This window comes from Heterodontus francisci, chromosome 9 (assembly GCF_036365525.1).
Source record: "Heterodontus francisci isolate sHetFra1 chromosome 9, sHetFra1.hap1, whole genome shotgun sequence".
Classification (NCBI taxonomy): domain Eukaryota; kingdom Metazoa; phylum Chordata; class Chondrichthyes; order Heterodontiformes; family Heterodontidae; genus Heterodontus; species Heterodontus francisci.
Genome location: NC_090379.1, coordinates 69,118,260 through 69,134,234, shown reverse-complemented (window position 1 = coordinate 69,134,234; position 15,975 = coordinate 69,118,260). Strand labels below are relative to the sequence as shown.

General features: G+C 43.5%; 1 protein-coding gene across 6 annotated transcripts in view; it reads left to right on the top strand.

The window, feature by feature from the left end:
• ralgapa1 (Ral GTPase activating protein catalytic subunit alpha 1) overlaps positions 1 to 15,975 on the top strand; it is a 382,583-nt gene that overhangs the window by 239,620 nt on the left and 126,988 nt on the right. For 4 of the 6 annotated variants that reach the window (XM_068039282.1, XM_068039283.1, XM_068039278.1 and 1 more), the window contains 2 exons: positions 9,499 to 9,666; positions 14,108 to 14,235. In XM_068039282.1, the coding sequence (XP_067895383.1) occupies positions 9,499 to 9,666; positions 14,108 to 14,235 (296 nt within the window). The remainder of the gene's footprint in view (positions 1 to 9,498; positions 9,667 to 14,107; positions 14,236 to 15,975) is intronic. The other 2 variants (XM_068039277.1, XM_068039279.1) reach the window with 1 other exon arrangement.

The following is a 15,975-nucleotide window of genomic DNA, read 5'->3' as shown; positions in this document are numbered from 1 at the left end:
TCGCATCTCAGTTTTAAATATGTGCCCCCTTATTCTGTAATTATGTCCCCTAGTTCGAGATTCCCCCACTGGTGGAAACATTTTCTCAACATCTACCCTGTCGAGCCCCCTTAAAATCTTCTATGTTTCAATAAGATCAGCTAATTCTTCTAAACTCTAATGAATAAAGGCCTAACCTGTTTAGCCATTCTTGATAAGACAGCCCCTTCATCCCAGCAATCAGCCTAGTGAACCTTTTCTGAACTGCCTCCAATGCTAGTATATCCTTCTTTAAATACGGGGACCAAAACTGTACGCACTACTCCAGGTGTGGCCTCACCAACACACTGTACAGTTGTAACAGGACTTCCCTATTTTTAAACTCTTTAACTCCCTAGCAATAAAGGCCAAAATTCCATTTGCCTTCCTAATTACTTGCTGCACCTGCATGCTAACCTTTTGTGTTTCATGTACAAGAACACCCAGATCCCTCTGTACTGCAGTATTTTGTAGTCTTTCTCCATCTAAATAATAATCAGCCTTTTTATTCTTCCTACCAAAGTGGAATACCTCACACTTTTCCACATTGAACACCATTTGCCAAGTTTTGCCCACTCACTTAACCTATCTATATCCCTTTGCAGCTTCTTTGTGTCCTCATCACAACATACCTTCCCACCTATTTTTGTATCGTCAGCAAATTTAGATACATTACACTCTGTCTCTTCCTCTAAGACATTAATGTAGCTAGTAAATAGCTGAGGCCCTAGGACCGATCCTTATGACACCCCACTAGTTACAGCTTTCCAACCTGAAAAAGACCCATTTATCCCGGCTCTCTGCCTTCTGTGTGTTAGCCAATCCTCAATCCATGCCAACACATTACCCCCAACACCCTGAGCTCCTATTTTGTGCAATAACCTTTTATGTGGCACCTTATCAAACGCCTTCTGAAAATCCAAATACACAACATCTACTGGTTCCCCTTTATCCACTCTGCTTGTTATATCCTCAAAGAACTCTAACAAATTTGTTAAACATGATTTCCCTTTCATAAAACCATGTTGACTCTGTTTGATTGCATTATGTTTTTCTAAATGACCTGCTATTTCTTCCTTAATAATCGACTCAAGCATTTTCCCAATAACTGATAAGCTAACAGTCTATAGTTTCCTGCTTTTTGTCTCCCTCCTTTCTTGAATAGGGGTGTCACATTAGCGGTTTTCCAATCTGCTGGTACCCTTCCGGAATCCAGTGAGTTTTGGTATATTATGACCAATGCCTCCACTATCTCTGTAGCCACTTCTTTTAAAACCCTTGGGTGCAGGCCATCGGGTCCTGGCGACTTGTCTGCCTTTAGTCCCATCAGTTTGTCCAGTACCTTTTCCCTCGTGATAGAGATTGTTACAAGTTCCTCCCTCCCATTTACACCTTGTTCACCTATTATTGTTGGGATGTTTTATAGTGTCCTCCACCATGAAGACTGATGCAAAATATTGGTTTAAATTATCTGCCATTTCCCTGTTCTCTGTTATTAATTCCCCATTCTCATCCTCTAAGGGCCCCACAATCACTTTAGCTACTTTCTTCCTTTTAATATACACATAGAAACTCTTACTGTTTGTTTTTATATTTCTTGCCAGTTTAATCTCATAATCAATTTTCTCCCTCTTTATTAGTTTTTTTAGTCATCCGTTGCTGGTTTCTAAAAGCTTCCCAATCCTCTGGCCTACCACTCGTTTTTGCCGCATTGTACGCCTTTGCTTTTGATTTGATACTTTCCTTAACTTCCTTTGTTATCCACGGGTGGTTCATCGTTCTCTTCGAGTCCTTCCTTCTGACTGGAAGAGATTTTTGCTGAGTGTTATGAAATGTCTGCTTAAACATCTGCCTCTGCTCATCTACTGACTTCCCTGTAGTCTATCTTCCCAGCCCGCTTTAGACAACTCTTTGTTCATACCTCTGTAATTGCCCTTGTTTAAGTTGAAGACTCTGGTTTGAGACCCGAGTTGTTCACCCTCAAACTGAATTTGAAATTCTACCATGTTATGATCGCTTCCCCCTAAAGGATCCATAACTCTCAGATTTCTTATTAATCCTACCTCATTACACAATACCAAATCTAAAATAGCCTGTTCCCTGGTAGGTTCTGCGACATATTGCTCTAAGTAACAATCCCTGAGGCACTCTACAAATTCGTCTTCCATGCTACCCTTGCCAATTTTATTTGTCCAGTCTATATGCAGATTAAAAGCACCCATGATAATTGCAGTGCCCTTCTTACATGCCTCCATTATTTCCTGATTTATATCTTGTCCTACAGAGAGGCAACTCTTCAGGGGCCTAAAGACCACTCCCACCGTGATTTCTTTCCCTTGCTATTTCTTATTTCCACCCAAACTGATTCTACATCAAGATCCATTACACCTATATCATTACTCACAACTGCACTGATCCCTTCCTATAATAGCAAAGCTATACCACCTACTTTACCTTTCTGCCTATTCTTCCGGAAGGTTGAATATCCTTCAACATTTAGATTCCAGTCCTGGTCATCCTGCGACCACGTCTCAGTGATAGCTATCAAATCATATTCATTTATTTCTATCTGTGCTGTCAGCTCATCTATCTTACAAATGCTATGTGCATTGAGATAAAGAGCCTTAAGCTTTGACTTTTTACCATTTTTACCTACTCTGGTTCTAATTTCTGCTGTACTCTTGTGCTTGTATTCTCTATCTTTTCCTGTCACTCTCTGATTAATGTATGATCCTTCACTATCCTGCACCTCTGCTCTCTCGTTACTATTCCTTTTTTTAAACTTCCCTTCAATTGAACCCTCCCCCACCACTATTTAGTTTAAAGCCTTATCTACAACCCTAGTTATACGATTCACCAGGACACTGGTCCCAGCATGGTTCAAGTGAAGCCCATCCCAATGGAACATCTCTCTCTTTCCCCAGAACTGGTGCCAGTGTCCCATGAATTGAAACCCATTTCTCCCACGCCAATCTTTGAGCCACACATTTACCTCTCTAATCTTATTTACCCCATGCCAACTAACACGTGGCTCAGGTAGTAATCCGGAGATTATTACCTTTGTGGTTCTGCTTTTTAATTTGACCCCGAGCTGCTCAACCCAGGTTTGTGGAGGAAAATCCTCAATATTCAGGAACAAAGACTGTTCATACACCATCATTCCATTTCCTTCTATCTGAACATGATCTTGGTTGAGAGTAGTGGTTCGGAAGTGGCACCAATTTCATTATATTTAGAATGCAGGGTACAGTTTTAATTGTGTAAGTTTAGAATGGCAGAGGGAGTTAAAACTACCAGTATTATTTCAGCACACTCTGCCTTGAGCAGGAGGACTCCACAATCACAGTTCCCCACACAGATTTGAAATCTCAACATGGCAGTTTAGGGAATTATTTGAACAGGCTGAGTGCCTTTTTCCAAGGAGGAACGGAAAATTTGATTATCTTTGCCCTGGGCTCTCCTCAAGCCAAGTTAATTCCATTTTTTAAAAAAAGGTGATATTGACAACAAAAGATCATCTGCCCCAGTCTGGCCAAGAAATTGTCAGAATTGATCAACAAGTGAATTAATCTCTTACTGCCATCATGTTTAGCAATCAGACTTACTGCTGGTACTCAAAATAACTATTGATTGACGTGTAGTAGCTTTTTGCAGTTGTTGAAATGTGATCAAGAGAAAAGATCATTGCCAAAAATAAAATTGTCTTGTCACTTTTCTGCTGTCCTGGGGTCTTAAGTGGATAGCAAGGCCTGCAAAGGTAATATCTAGGATTCTCTGCTTTCCACCCTAGCTCCCTTGAGATGAAAATTAACATTCCATTCGCCTTTTTAATTTTTTGTATCTGTGCACTAGTTTTTAGTGATTTCTGTACCTGATCTATTGAATCTCTCTGCTCCTCCACAGTTCCTAGCTTGAGACCATTTAGAAAAAACTTTGATCTATTTTTCTTGGGTCCAAAGTAGATGACCTTGCACTGTTCCATTTTGGACATCATCTACCACAGTTTTATCCATTCACTTAATCTATCAATATCTCTTTGCAACTTTCTGCTCCTGTCTACACTTCTTACTGTGCCAACTAATTTAGTGTTGTCAGAAAACTTAAAGGCAGAGCTTTATATCAAAGTCATTATAAGTATAGTGAAAAGCACAGGCCCTAGTACAGATCCTTGGGAGAACACCATTATGTCACATCTTGCCAACTGGAGTACATACCCATTATCCCTACTGTCTGTCTCCTATCTCTGAACAAATCCTTCCCCATGTCAAAAGGTTGTCTCCAATTTCATGTGCTTATGTTTTTGCTAGCAGTCTCTTGTATGTGGAACCTTATCGAGTATCTTCTGGAAATCTATAACTAATATCCATAAGCACACTCTTCCCTATTACATGACTGCAAAGAGATACAGACAGGTTAAGTGAGTGGGCAACAAGATGGCAAATGGAGTATAATGTAGGGAAGTGTGAAGTTGTTCACTTTGGTCATAAAAGTAGAAAAGCAGAATATTTTTTAAGGCTGCATTTGCTGACAATGCAACCACTAGGTGGTGCTGTACTGGCACATGTGCAAATGCAGCCTGCTCCACTAAAACATCACATCTGCGACGTTCAGGCAGCTGCCAGGGCTAAAGATGGCGCCGCTCAAATAATCCCAAGCAACATAAACCCATGGCAGCACACAATGGCCAGAGAGAGGGGGTTGGGGGAGCAGGGAGCAAGTGGCTGGAGAGACTGATGTGAGGGTGGTTGGGGAAGCAAGTGGCCAGAGAGAGCGGGTGGACTGGGCGGGGAGCGAGTGGCCGGAGAGACCAGGCAGGGGTTGGGGGGAGCGGGGAGCGAGTGGCCGGAGAGACTGGGGTGGGGGAGGGATGTGGGGGAAATGAGTGGCCGGAGAGACCCGGGGGTGGGGTGGGGGAAGCAAGTGGCTGGAGAGGGTGGACGGGGAGCGAGTGGCCGGAGAGACCAGGCTGGGGGGCGAGAAGCGAGAGACCAGGGTGGGGGAAGCAAGTGACCAGAGAGAGCGGGCGGCGTGGGGGTTAATGAGTGCCGGGGAGGGGGAAGAGAGTGGGCGGGCGGTGAGTTGATGAGAGCGTGGGTGGGGGAGAGCGCACCCGCACACACCGCCACCAAGGTCTTCCCCCCGTGCCCCCCCCCCCCCGCCCCGTTCTCTCCCCACTTCCCACCCCCCTCTCCCCGCGTTATGTGATGATGTCATCTATGCATGCGCCAGCCAGTCCTGGCAATGCAGAACACCGCGCATGCGCAGAGAGCAGGAGCCCGCATGTGCGCAACTTGCCGCAGTCTGATGACGTCAGTGGCTGGCTGCGTTGTCAAGAATCACTTTGATTTTTTAAAAGTTGTGAAACTGGTAAGTGTTTATGTTCAGAGAGACTTGGGGGTACTCGTACAAGGACTGCATAAAGTTAACCTACAGGTGCACAAGGGTGTTAAGAAGGCAAGTGGCATGTTGGCCACAAGGGGATTGGAGTACAGGAATAAAGAAATTTCGCTAAAATTTTACAGGGCTTTGGTGAGACCGCACCTGAAATACTGTGTGCAGTTTTGGTCTCCACATTTAAGAAAGGATATACTTGCACTGGAGGCAGTGCACTGAAGATTTACTAAATTGGTCCCTGGGATGAGGAGGTTAATGTATGATGAGACGCTGAGTAAATTGGCCTATATTCTCTGGAGTTTAGAAGAATGAGAGGTGATCTAATTGAGACATACAAGATTCTGAAAGGGCTTGATAGGGTAGAAGCTGAAAGATTGTTCCCACTGGTCAGGGAATCTAGACACAGTCTCAGGATAAGGGGTCAATCATTCAGGACTGAGATGAGGAGAAATTACTTCACTCACAGGGTTGTGAATCTTTGGAATTCTCTCCCCCAGAGGGTTGTGAGTGCTCCATCGTTGAATACATTTAAGGCTGGGATAGATAGATCTTTGGTCTAGCAGGGAATCAAGGGGTTTGTGGAGAGGGCAGGAAAGTGGAATTGAAGCCCAAGATCAGACATGATCATAAAAGCAAAATACTGCGGATGCTGGAAATCTGAAACAAAAACAAGAAATGCTGGATTCACTCAGCAGGTCTGGCAGCATCTGTGGAAAGAGAAGCAGAGTTAACGTTTTGGGTCAGTGACCCTTCTTCGGAACTCAATGATCAGACATGATCATATTGAATGGCGGAGCAGGCTCGATGGGCCATTTGCTCTACTTCTGCTCCTATTTCTTGTGTTCTTATGACTTGTCCTTTACAAATTCATTCTGGCTCTCTAATCAGTTCATATTTGTCAAAGTGTTCAAGTGTTCTGTCCCTTACCTCAACCTTTTGGCATTCATTTAAAACAACCCTCCCCCTTTTCAACTTCTTGCTCCACTTTGAAAAGCCTTCTTAAAACCCATCTCTCTAGCTAAGCCTTTGGTCACCTCTCCCCCACAAAGATCCAGCCTCCATTACTTTCTTCATCTGTGAAGTGTCTTGGGATTTTATATGCTAAAAGTGAAATGCTACTCTAGTTATTATACTACACCAAAATCTATACCGCAAATGGAACATATTGGCAGTAATCCAGAAGTACTGATTTTCTGACATTAGATTTCATTGGTAGATTTGTTATAATGCATTACCAGCGCTATCTGAGAAAATAAGCTTATTGTTTTTCTTAAAATATGGCAAACTATTTTAATCAAAATATTTAGAGTATACTAAGCAAACATTGTCTCAGAATATAAAGATTGAAAAATGTAACTTGCAACATTAACATGTAGATTTCTTTACCATAGCCTTTCCTTGATCAAATATAATGTCAAAAAAATGAAAGTATTGCATGGCCAAATATTTTCTTCATTTAATGTATATCAATGCTGATACAATACACTTGAGAGTTACAATTAAGAGTACTAGGGTGAGAGTTTCCTGTATTAAAAAGAATCCATTTTATTTTCTGTGTGACTGCTATTATATTTACGCACATTGGCTTAGTAGCATTGAACCACATTCATTGAAACATCTGTCAATAATTAGGGCGGTGCAGTGGTTAGCACCGCAGCCTCACAGCTCCAGCGACCCGGGTTCAATTCTGGGTACTGCCTGTGTGGAGTTTGCAAGTTCTCCCTGTGTCTGCATGGGTTTCCTCCGGGTGCTCCGGTTTCCTCCCACATGCCAAAGACTTGCAGGTTGATAGGTTAATTGGCCATTATAAATTGCCCCTAGTATAGGTAGGTGGTAGGGAAATACATAGGGACAGGTGGGGATGTGGTAGGAATATGGGATTACTGTAGGATTAGTATAAATGGGTGGTTGATGGTCGGCACAAACTCGGTGGGCCGAAGGGCCTGTTTCAGTGCTGTATCTCTTTTTAAAAAAAAAAATTTGATAGTTTTGCCATTCTGGCAGTATTTGGAAAAAAATTAGGTTTTGCTGGATCTTTTGTTTTAGAGATACAGCACTGAAACAGGCCCTTCGGCCCACCGAGTCTGTGCCGACCATCAACCACCCATTTATACTAATCCTACACTAATCCCATATTCCTACCACATCCCCACCTGTCCCTATATTTCCCTACCACCTACCTATACTAGGGGCAATTTATAATGGCCAATTTACCTACCAACAAGTCTTTTGGCTTGTGGGAGGAAACCGGAGCACCCAGAGAAAACCCACGCAGACACAGGGAGAACTTGCAAACTCCACACAGGCAGTACCCAGAATTGAACCCGGGTTGCTGGAGCTGTGAGGCTGCGGTGCTAACCACTGCGCCACTGTGCCGCCCTAGTACTATCTTCATTACCTGTACTTAATATAGGAATTGGTCAATAACTGGATGGATCGTTTAATCTTGCATTTATTTTAAGGTAACTTAATATAGTGGGAAAGCAACTACAGGGTTTAGATATGCTATGGAAACATCACCTGCCCATTGTACTGTGGTAAATGACCACCTGTACTGGTATTTTTCTACAGAATGTAATAAATTCTATATTAATGAGTTGAAGCTTTGTTCTACTTTGAATCTTAAAGCTTGTATTCTGTTATGAATAAACTATGGGGCATCATGATGTGGTTGCACTAAAGAGGGTACAGAGGAGATTAGCTAGGATGTTGCCTGGACTGGAGAATTTTAGTTATGAGGAAAGATTGGATAGGCTGGGGTTGTTCTTTTTGGAGCAGAGGAGGCTGAGGTGAGACTTAACTAAAGTGTATAAAATTGAGGGGTCTCGATAGAGTGGATAGGAAGATCCTATTCCCCTTGGTTGAGGGGTCCTTACAATGGGGTCATAGGTTTAGGGTAAGAGGTAGGAGATTTGAAGAGAATTTTCTTTCACCCAGAGGGGATTGGGAATACTCTGCCTGAAAGGGTGGTAGAGACAGAAACCCTCATAACATGTAAAAGTACTTGGATATGCACTTAAAGTGCTATAACCAACTGGGCTATGTACCAAGAGCTGGAAATAGGATTAAACTGGGTGGTTACTTGTCAGCCAGCATGGACACAATGGGCCAAATGGCCTCCGCCTTTACTGTAAATATTTATGATTGGGCTGTCTCCTCTTCACCCAAACATACGTCTTTGGAGGTGATAATCTATTCACTGGATATTTTAACAAGTAGTAGCTGAAATATAATATTGTAGCATAACTGGTTGACTACAGTCAGGAAAGAAAAATCTTTTCACTCTCAACTGGGTTCTCGTGCTTTCGGCAATAATTTTCTTTCAGGGTTATGCAGAAAAAGTCATGCTTGAAAACGAAATCTTTCCTTAAGTACTATTTAAAGCATAGAAAAACATATGCTTCTACACAGTCAAGCCAAATAAGTAACAGGTCTCAAATGCATATGAAAAAAGGAAGACGTGAAAACATTGAAACAAAATAAGAACATTGGCATTGCCTGAAAAAAGCTATAGAATAGCCATCTAGGAGGGGAAGCGGAGTATACAAGCAAAAGTAGAAAAGTGGAGTCTGTGTTATGTGCTGTAAGTTGTGATTTGATAATTTGACTAAGAACCTTTTAAAAGTTTCACTGAAAGGTTAAAAATAAATAAACTATACTAATTCATTTTCTAGCATATACAGTGAGTGAAGACCTGGCATGGTCTACATGAGAAGCTGGATTAGAGGGTGATAGATAATTGCACCAGGGCACCAGATATAATTCTATCTCGATTTTAAAATCAAACATGCTATTATAATTTAATATTGTACTTAAGTATAAATATTAATTTAGAATTAAATGGTAAAACTTGGGAAATTTTGGAAGCAGAAAAGTAGAATTGATTGGGTATTCCCAATCTGCTATCTTTTACTGGACACTATTTGTCTCAGCTTCTAAGCAGAAAACTGCCTTCTTCCTCTCTCTTCCCCACCTCCCCCTCCCCATGCCTGATTTGCTAAGACTAGAGTATTGTTTTTTTTTTTGTAGCTGCTTACATTACTAAATATTGTAATTTATGCTTTTCTTCTCCTTTTTCTCTTTTATTTTGGGCAGCTGAGGCACCTAGGGAATGATGAAGTGCATATAGTCTGGTCAGAGCATACAAGAGACTACAGAAGAGGAATCATTCCCACAGAGTTTGGCGATGTCCTCATTGTTATTTATCCAATGAAAAATTATATGTTCAGTATCCATATAATGAAGAAGCCTGAGGTAAGGAAATTCTCCAGTGTGTGTACATTATTTAATATCTAAATAGAACTGGATTAGTAATTATACCAGAACATTTTGCACACTATTTTAGTCTGTTATGTTTGAGAATTGGAACACAAGTTATTTCCTACCATTTTATTCCTAAACAATTCAGTATTTTAAATCCAGCATGTTATTTTATGTATATCACAGAAATAACACATCTGATTATGCAATAACTTTGCTTTTTAAAAGGGACAAAGTAAAATTTATAGTAATCTTGAAAATTACAAATCCATATTATTTGCATTTGATTTTTCAAATATTCAACCTCCACATATGAGTAATGTATTATTTTCATGCCTATGATGCAGAATTATTTGAGACAGTGGGAGGAATTTTTGCCAGCACATTCAGGTGTGAACAGTCCTCCGGTTTAGCCGCATTTAGCGCAAGATGCCTTCTTGGTAAGAGTTGATGTCTGCATTAGGAACGGCCAACCAGAAACTCGTTAAAGGCTATTAACGCTCATAAAAGAGGCTGCATGGCATTTTGGTGGCTCACACTTAACACCCTCCCCTAACAGCAACCAGCTATTTGGGAATAAAAACAGCATTCATGTTGATTTCGAGCCCTGTTTGAAGGGATATTCGCCATTTCATGTTCACTTGCTGTTGGAGCTGGAAAGGGGGATCTCTCAAACACACCAGGAAATTTTCTGGGACACTTTATCAAGCCTTCAACACTCCAGCAATGTTTATTCTGCAAATTCTCGGAGCATTTCATCTAAACAGAGTAAATGCTGTTCTATTCCACCTTATTGGACACTTTAGTGCAGTGACCAGGAAAAAGGGTGTGCTTGTCCATTGGCATCTTACTAGGGGTTCAACTTGGCCTGCATGAGGAATGGGAGGAGGCATGAAGCCAGGCAGAACCAGCTGTTGCAGGAGAGAGGTGACATCTTTTCCCCCTGTAGGTACAAGACATCCATCTTCTGGATTGTGTCTAATCAGCACTTCAGTGTCAAACCTGCATGTGTCTGTTTTAGCACCTCCAGGCAAGTTCAAATTATGGTAATCAGTTAGGAATAAAATTGTGTGCTAAATCCAGGCTTTCAAGCAGGCTAGGCTTATTAGCACTGTATCCATTTAGTGCCTGTTTTCACTCGTTGGCCAAAATAATGCTCAATAGCTTGGTTTGACCATTGTAGGCATCTCGTTTCAGAGTTTCATTTCATATTTAGTTCCTCCATTTGTGTGCTGTAGTTCTCTGTCTCAAGAAGAAAGTTAGGAATCAAGTTTTTGGATTATTAAGGATCAGTTTAAAACTTCTTTTGCAGTTCAAGGTAATGGAAGACGTTTTATTTCAAAAATTGAGTTTCTCAATCTTTAAGGTTCTTGTACCATTTTTCTGCTATCATCATAATTGACATGTTCATACACTCTGCTTAACTGTGTTATGCAGAATAGCTCAAGGTATACCCAGCCTCTGACCTGTTCTTGTAACCACAGTACTTGTGTGGCTGGTTCGGTTAAGTTTCCGGTCAATGGGCTCCCCTCTCACGTCCCCACCCCTAACTCACCCCCAGGATTCAGTGATAGTGATGCCATTGAATGTCAAGGGGAGGTACTTCGATTATTGTTGGAGATGGTTATTGCTGGCACTTGAGTAGCAAGTAACATTCAGTGCCACACATCTGCCCAAGCCTAAATGTTGTCAAGGTCTTGCTGGATGCAGTTATGGTCTGCTTCATGATCTGAAGAGTTGCAAATGGTACTGAACCCTGTGCTATCATCGAGCATCCCCACTTCTGACGTTTTTTTATTCATTCGCGGGATGTGGCGTCGTTGGCTAGGCCGATGTTTATTGCCCATCCATAATTACCCTTTGTGGCAAGCTGCCTTCTTGAATCGCTGCATCATCATTTTGACCCAGCGACAGTGAAGGAATGGCAATATAGTTCCAAGTCAGGATGGTGTGTCGCTTGAAGGGGTACTTGCAGATGGAGGTGTTCCCGTGTGTCAGCTGCTGTTGGCCTTTGAGGTGGTAGAGGTCTTGGGTTTGGAAGGTGCTATCAAAGGATACTTGGTGAGTTGCTGCAGTGCATCTTGTATATGGTACACACTGCTGCCACTGTGCATCGGTGATGGAGGGAGTGAATGTTGCGGGTGGTGGATGGGGTGATAATCAAGTGGGCTGCTTTGTCCTGGATGGTGTTGAGTTTCTTGAGTGGCGTCGGAGCTGCACCCATCCAGGCAAGTGGAGAGTTTTCCATCACACTCCTGACTTGTGCTTCTAGATGGTGGACAGGCATGGGGAGTCAGGAGGTGAGTTACTCGCCACAGAATTCCCAGCCTCTAACCTGCTCTTGTAGCCACAGCATTTATGAGGCTGGTCCTGTTGAGTTCCTGGTCAATGGTGACCCCCAGGATGTTGTTGATGGGGGATTCAGCGATGGTAATGCCATTGAGCATCAAGGGGACATGGTTAGATTCTCTCTTATTTGAAATGGTCATTGCCTGGCACTTGGGTGGTGCGAATGCTACTTGCCACTTATCAGCCCAAGCCTGGATGTTGTCCAGGTCTTGCTGCATAGGGACATGGGCTGCTTCAGTATCTGAGGAGTTGCAAATGGTGCTGAACATTGTGCAATCATCAGCGAACATACCCACCTCTGACCTGAAATTGCAGTAAAGGTCATTGAAGATGGTTGGGCCTAGGTCACTGTCCTGAGGAACTCCTGGGGCTGAGATGATTAGCCTCCAGCAACCATAACCTTTTGTGCTATGTATGACTCTAACCAGTGGCAAATTTTCCCCCGATTCCCATTGACTTGAATTTTACTAGGACTCCTTGATGTCACACTTGGTCAAATGCTGTTATTGGAGCCCATAGTCTTTGTTATATCCAGTGTGCTCGGCTGTTCCTTGATATCACAGAGTGAATCGAGTTGTCTAAAGATTGGCATCTGTGATGCTGGGGTTCTCAGGAGGAGGCCGAGATAGATCATCCATTCAGCACTTCTAGCTGAAGATGGTTGCAAAAACATCAACCTTGTCTTTTGCCTCGTGTGCTGGGCTCTGCCATCATTGAGGATGGGGATGTCCATGGAGTCTCCTCCCATTTGTTTAATTGCCCATCACCATTCATGACTTGGTAAGTCAGGACTGCAGAACTTTGGTTTAGAGAGAAAGGAAGGATGGAGCATGAGATTGATTCTCAGATTGTGTTCTATTTTCTCAGGGTGTCACCACGTCAGTGTTTTATCTGCCACACAATGTTGCTTCCATTTGAATGGAATTATCACTTAATTGATGTGCAAAAGATATTTAGTCCAATATACACCTGGGACAGAAGATCATTGCTGTTTTATGCATTAATTTCTTTTGGTAACATGATTTTAGATATATGCCTGTTGCCAAAAGGAGCAATGCAAAGCAAGTAACTTCTCGTATTCCTCTGTGCTGCTGGAAATAGAAGATCCACCAGAGAAAATTAGAAGTATTTACTTGTACAGCAGCTACTTCTTGGACCAGTGTACTTCCTCTAGAGGCCATCTGCAAGATAGCAACCTGAAGCTGTATGCATGCTTTTACTAAATATTGTATCCATTTCACAGATCAATGCTTTAACACTGCTGCATTCCAAGCAGGCCTGAAGAGTGCATGTCTTAATCCTGCCACCATTTTGTATTTCTTTGGTATAGTTTCCATTTGTATGTGGAGGTTGAAGAAATAGGAAAAACATTAAGTATAGTCTACATTCTCTTTTTTTTTAAAAAAGCCACTGCATGAAGAGCATGTTCCATTTGCTCTCTGATCTAGCGTGGCTTGGAGCTATTCTGCTACTTCATTGTATTTGTCAGTGCTATTTTTGCCTGGTATTAATGCTGTCTTTGAGGAAGGAACACAACCCAGCGTTAACAACAATTACCTCTATATATCACATTTAATGTAGTAAAATACCAAAGAGTTTTACGAGCAGTATCAATAAAAACAAAGAGCCACAAGAGGAGATATCAGGACAGATGACCAAGAGTTTGATCAAAGAGTAGATATAAGGAGCAAATTAAAAGTGGGGGGGAGAGGGTTAGGGAGGAAATTCCAGAGCTTAGGGCCAAGGCAGCTGAAAGTCCAGCCAACAGTTGTGGAGCGAGTAAAATTGAGGATGCTCTAAAGGCCAGAATTGGAAGCGTGCAGAGATCCAAAATGCTTGTAGAGCCAGAGGAGGCTATAGAAATAGGGAGGGGTGAAGTAGCCCTTCACGAAGTAGCCAAAAGAAAAATTAGACTTAAATTTGATACTTTCTAGCTTTTGTCAGTTCCTTTTTAGTTTCTTTCTATTGATGTAAATTTATTTTTTAAACTTGACATGGCTATCAGAAATGTTATGTAACTTATTGCAGTAATATAGGATAACTCAATTTGTAAAACTGAACCAATTAATCAGCTTCTTTCAAACAGATACCATTTTTTGGCCCACTCTTTGATGGTGCAATCGTGGATGGAAAAATTCTACCAAGTCTAGTCCGAGCTACAGCAATCAATGCAAGTCGAGCGCTAAAATCACTAATTCCACTGTATCAAAATTTGTATCCTTTTTAAAAATACTTTCCCTTGATCAAGATGCCTCTTTCTAGTCTTCGAACCCCAATTAAGTAAGATGGATTTAAAGATTTTACCAACATGTAAATAGTAAGTGGGTGTAAGGGCCCAATTAGGGGCAAAGAGGGTGAAATATGCAAAGAGGCACAAGGCAAGGCTAAATTACTTGATGAGTATTTCGTGTCGGTGTCTACGAAGGAATAGGATGCTGACAAAATACCGGTAGAAGTAATGGATGGGCTAAAAATTGATAGGAAGGATGCACTGGAAAGGCTTGTGTGCTTAGAGTGGATAAGTTATCTGGTCCGGATGGCTTGCATCCCAGGTTGCTAAAATAAGTGGGAGTGGAGAAAGCAGAAGGGCGTGCCATAGTCTTCCATAGATACGGGGGAGGTGTCAGAGAATTGGAAAGTGGCAAATGTGACACCCTTCTTCAATAAAGGGTGTAAGGACATCCCTAGTAACTACAGGCCAGTCAGTTTAACAGCAGTAGTGGGTAAGGTTTTGGAAACAATCGGGGAATAAACTCAACAGGCTATTGGGCAGGTTTAAGTTAATTAAGGAGAGCCAGCACGGATTTACAAAATACAGATCATGCTTAACTGATTGAATTTAATTTTTTGATGAAGTAATAGAGAAGGTTGATTAAGGGCAAGCAATGGATGTTGTCTATATGGATTTTAAGAAAGTGACAAAATACCACATAAAAGATTGGTGAACAAAATTGAGGCTCATGGAATAGCTTAAGGACAGAAAACAGTGAGTTAAAGTCAATGGATGGTTTTCAGATTGAAGGATGGTAGACAGTAACAGTGGTGTTTCCAAGGTTCAATGCCAGGATCATTGCAGTATAGATGGAGAGGGCTGGGGGGGTGCAAGAGAGAGCTGGGGGGGTGCAAGAGAGGGCTGGGGGGGTGCAAGAGAGGGCTGGGGGGGGTGCAAGAGAGGGCTGGGGGGGGTGCAAGAGAGGGCTGGGGGGGTGCAAGAGAGGGCTGGGGGGTGCAAGAGAGGGCTGGGGGGGTGCAAGAGAGGGCTGGGGGGGGTGCAAGAGAGGGCTGGGGGGGGTGCAAGAGAGGGCTGGGGGGGTGCAAGAGAGGGCTGGGGGGGTGCAAGAGAGGGCTGGGGGGGTGCAAGAGAGGGCTGGGGGGGTGCAAGAGAGGGCTGGGGGGGTGCAAGAGAGAGGTGGGGGGGCGAGAGAGAGATGGAGAGGGGTGGGGGGGGCGAGAGAGAGATGGAGAGGGGTGGGGGGGGCGAGAGAGGGGCGGGGGGGGGCGAGAGAGAGGCGGGGGGGGCGAGAGAGAGATGGAGAGGGGCGGGGGGGGCGAGAGAGCGATGGGGGGGCGAGCGATGGAGAGGAGTGGGGGGGGCAAGAGAGCGATGGAGAGGGGTGGGGGGGGGCAAGAGAGCGATGGAGAGGGGTGGGGGGGGGCAAGAGAGCGATGGAGAGGGGTGGGGGGGCAAGAGAGCGATGGAGAGGGGTGGGGGGGCAAGAGAGCGATGGAGAGGGGTGGGGGGGAAAGAGAGGGGTGGGGGGGCAAGAGAGGGGTGGAGAGGGGTGGGGGGGGGGCAAGAGAGGGGTGGGGGGGAAAGAGAGGGGTGGGGGGGCAAGAGAGGGGTGGAGAGGGGTGGGGGGGGGCAAGAGAGGGGTGGGGGGGGCAAGAGAGGGGTGGGGGGGGCAAGAGAGGGGTGGGGGGGGCAAGAGAGATGGAGAGGGGTGGGAACAGGGA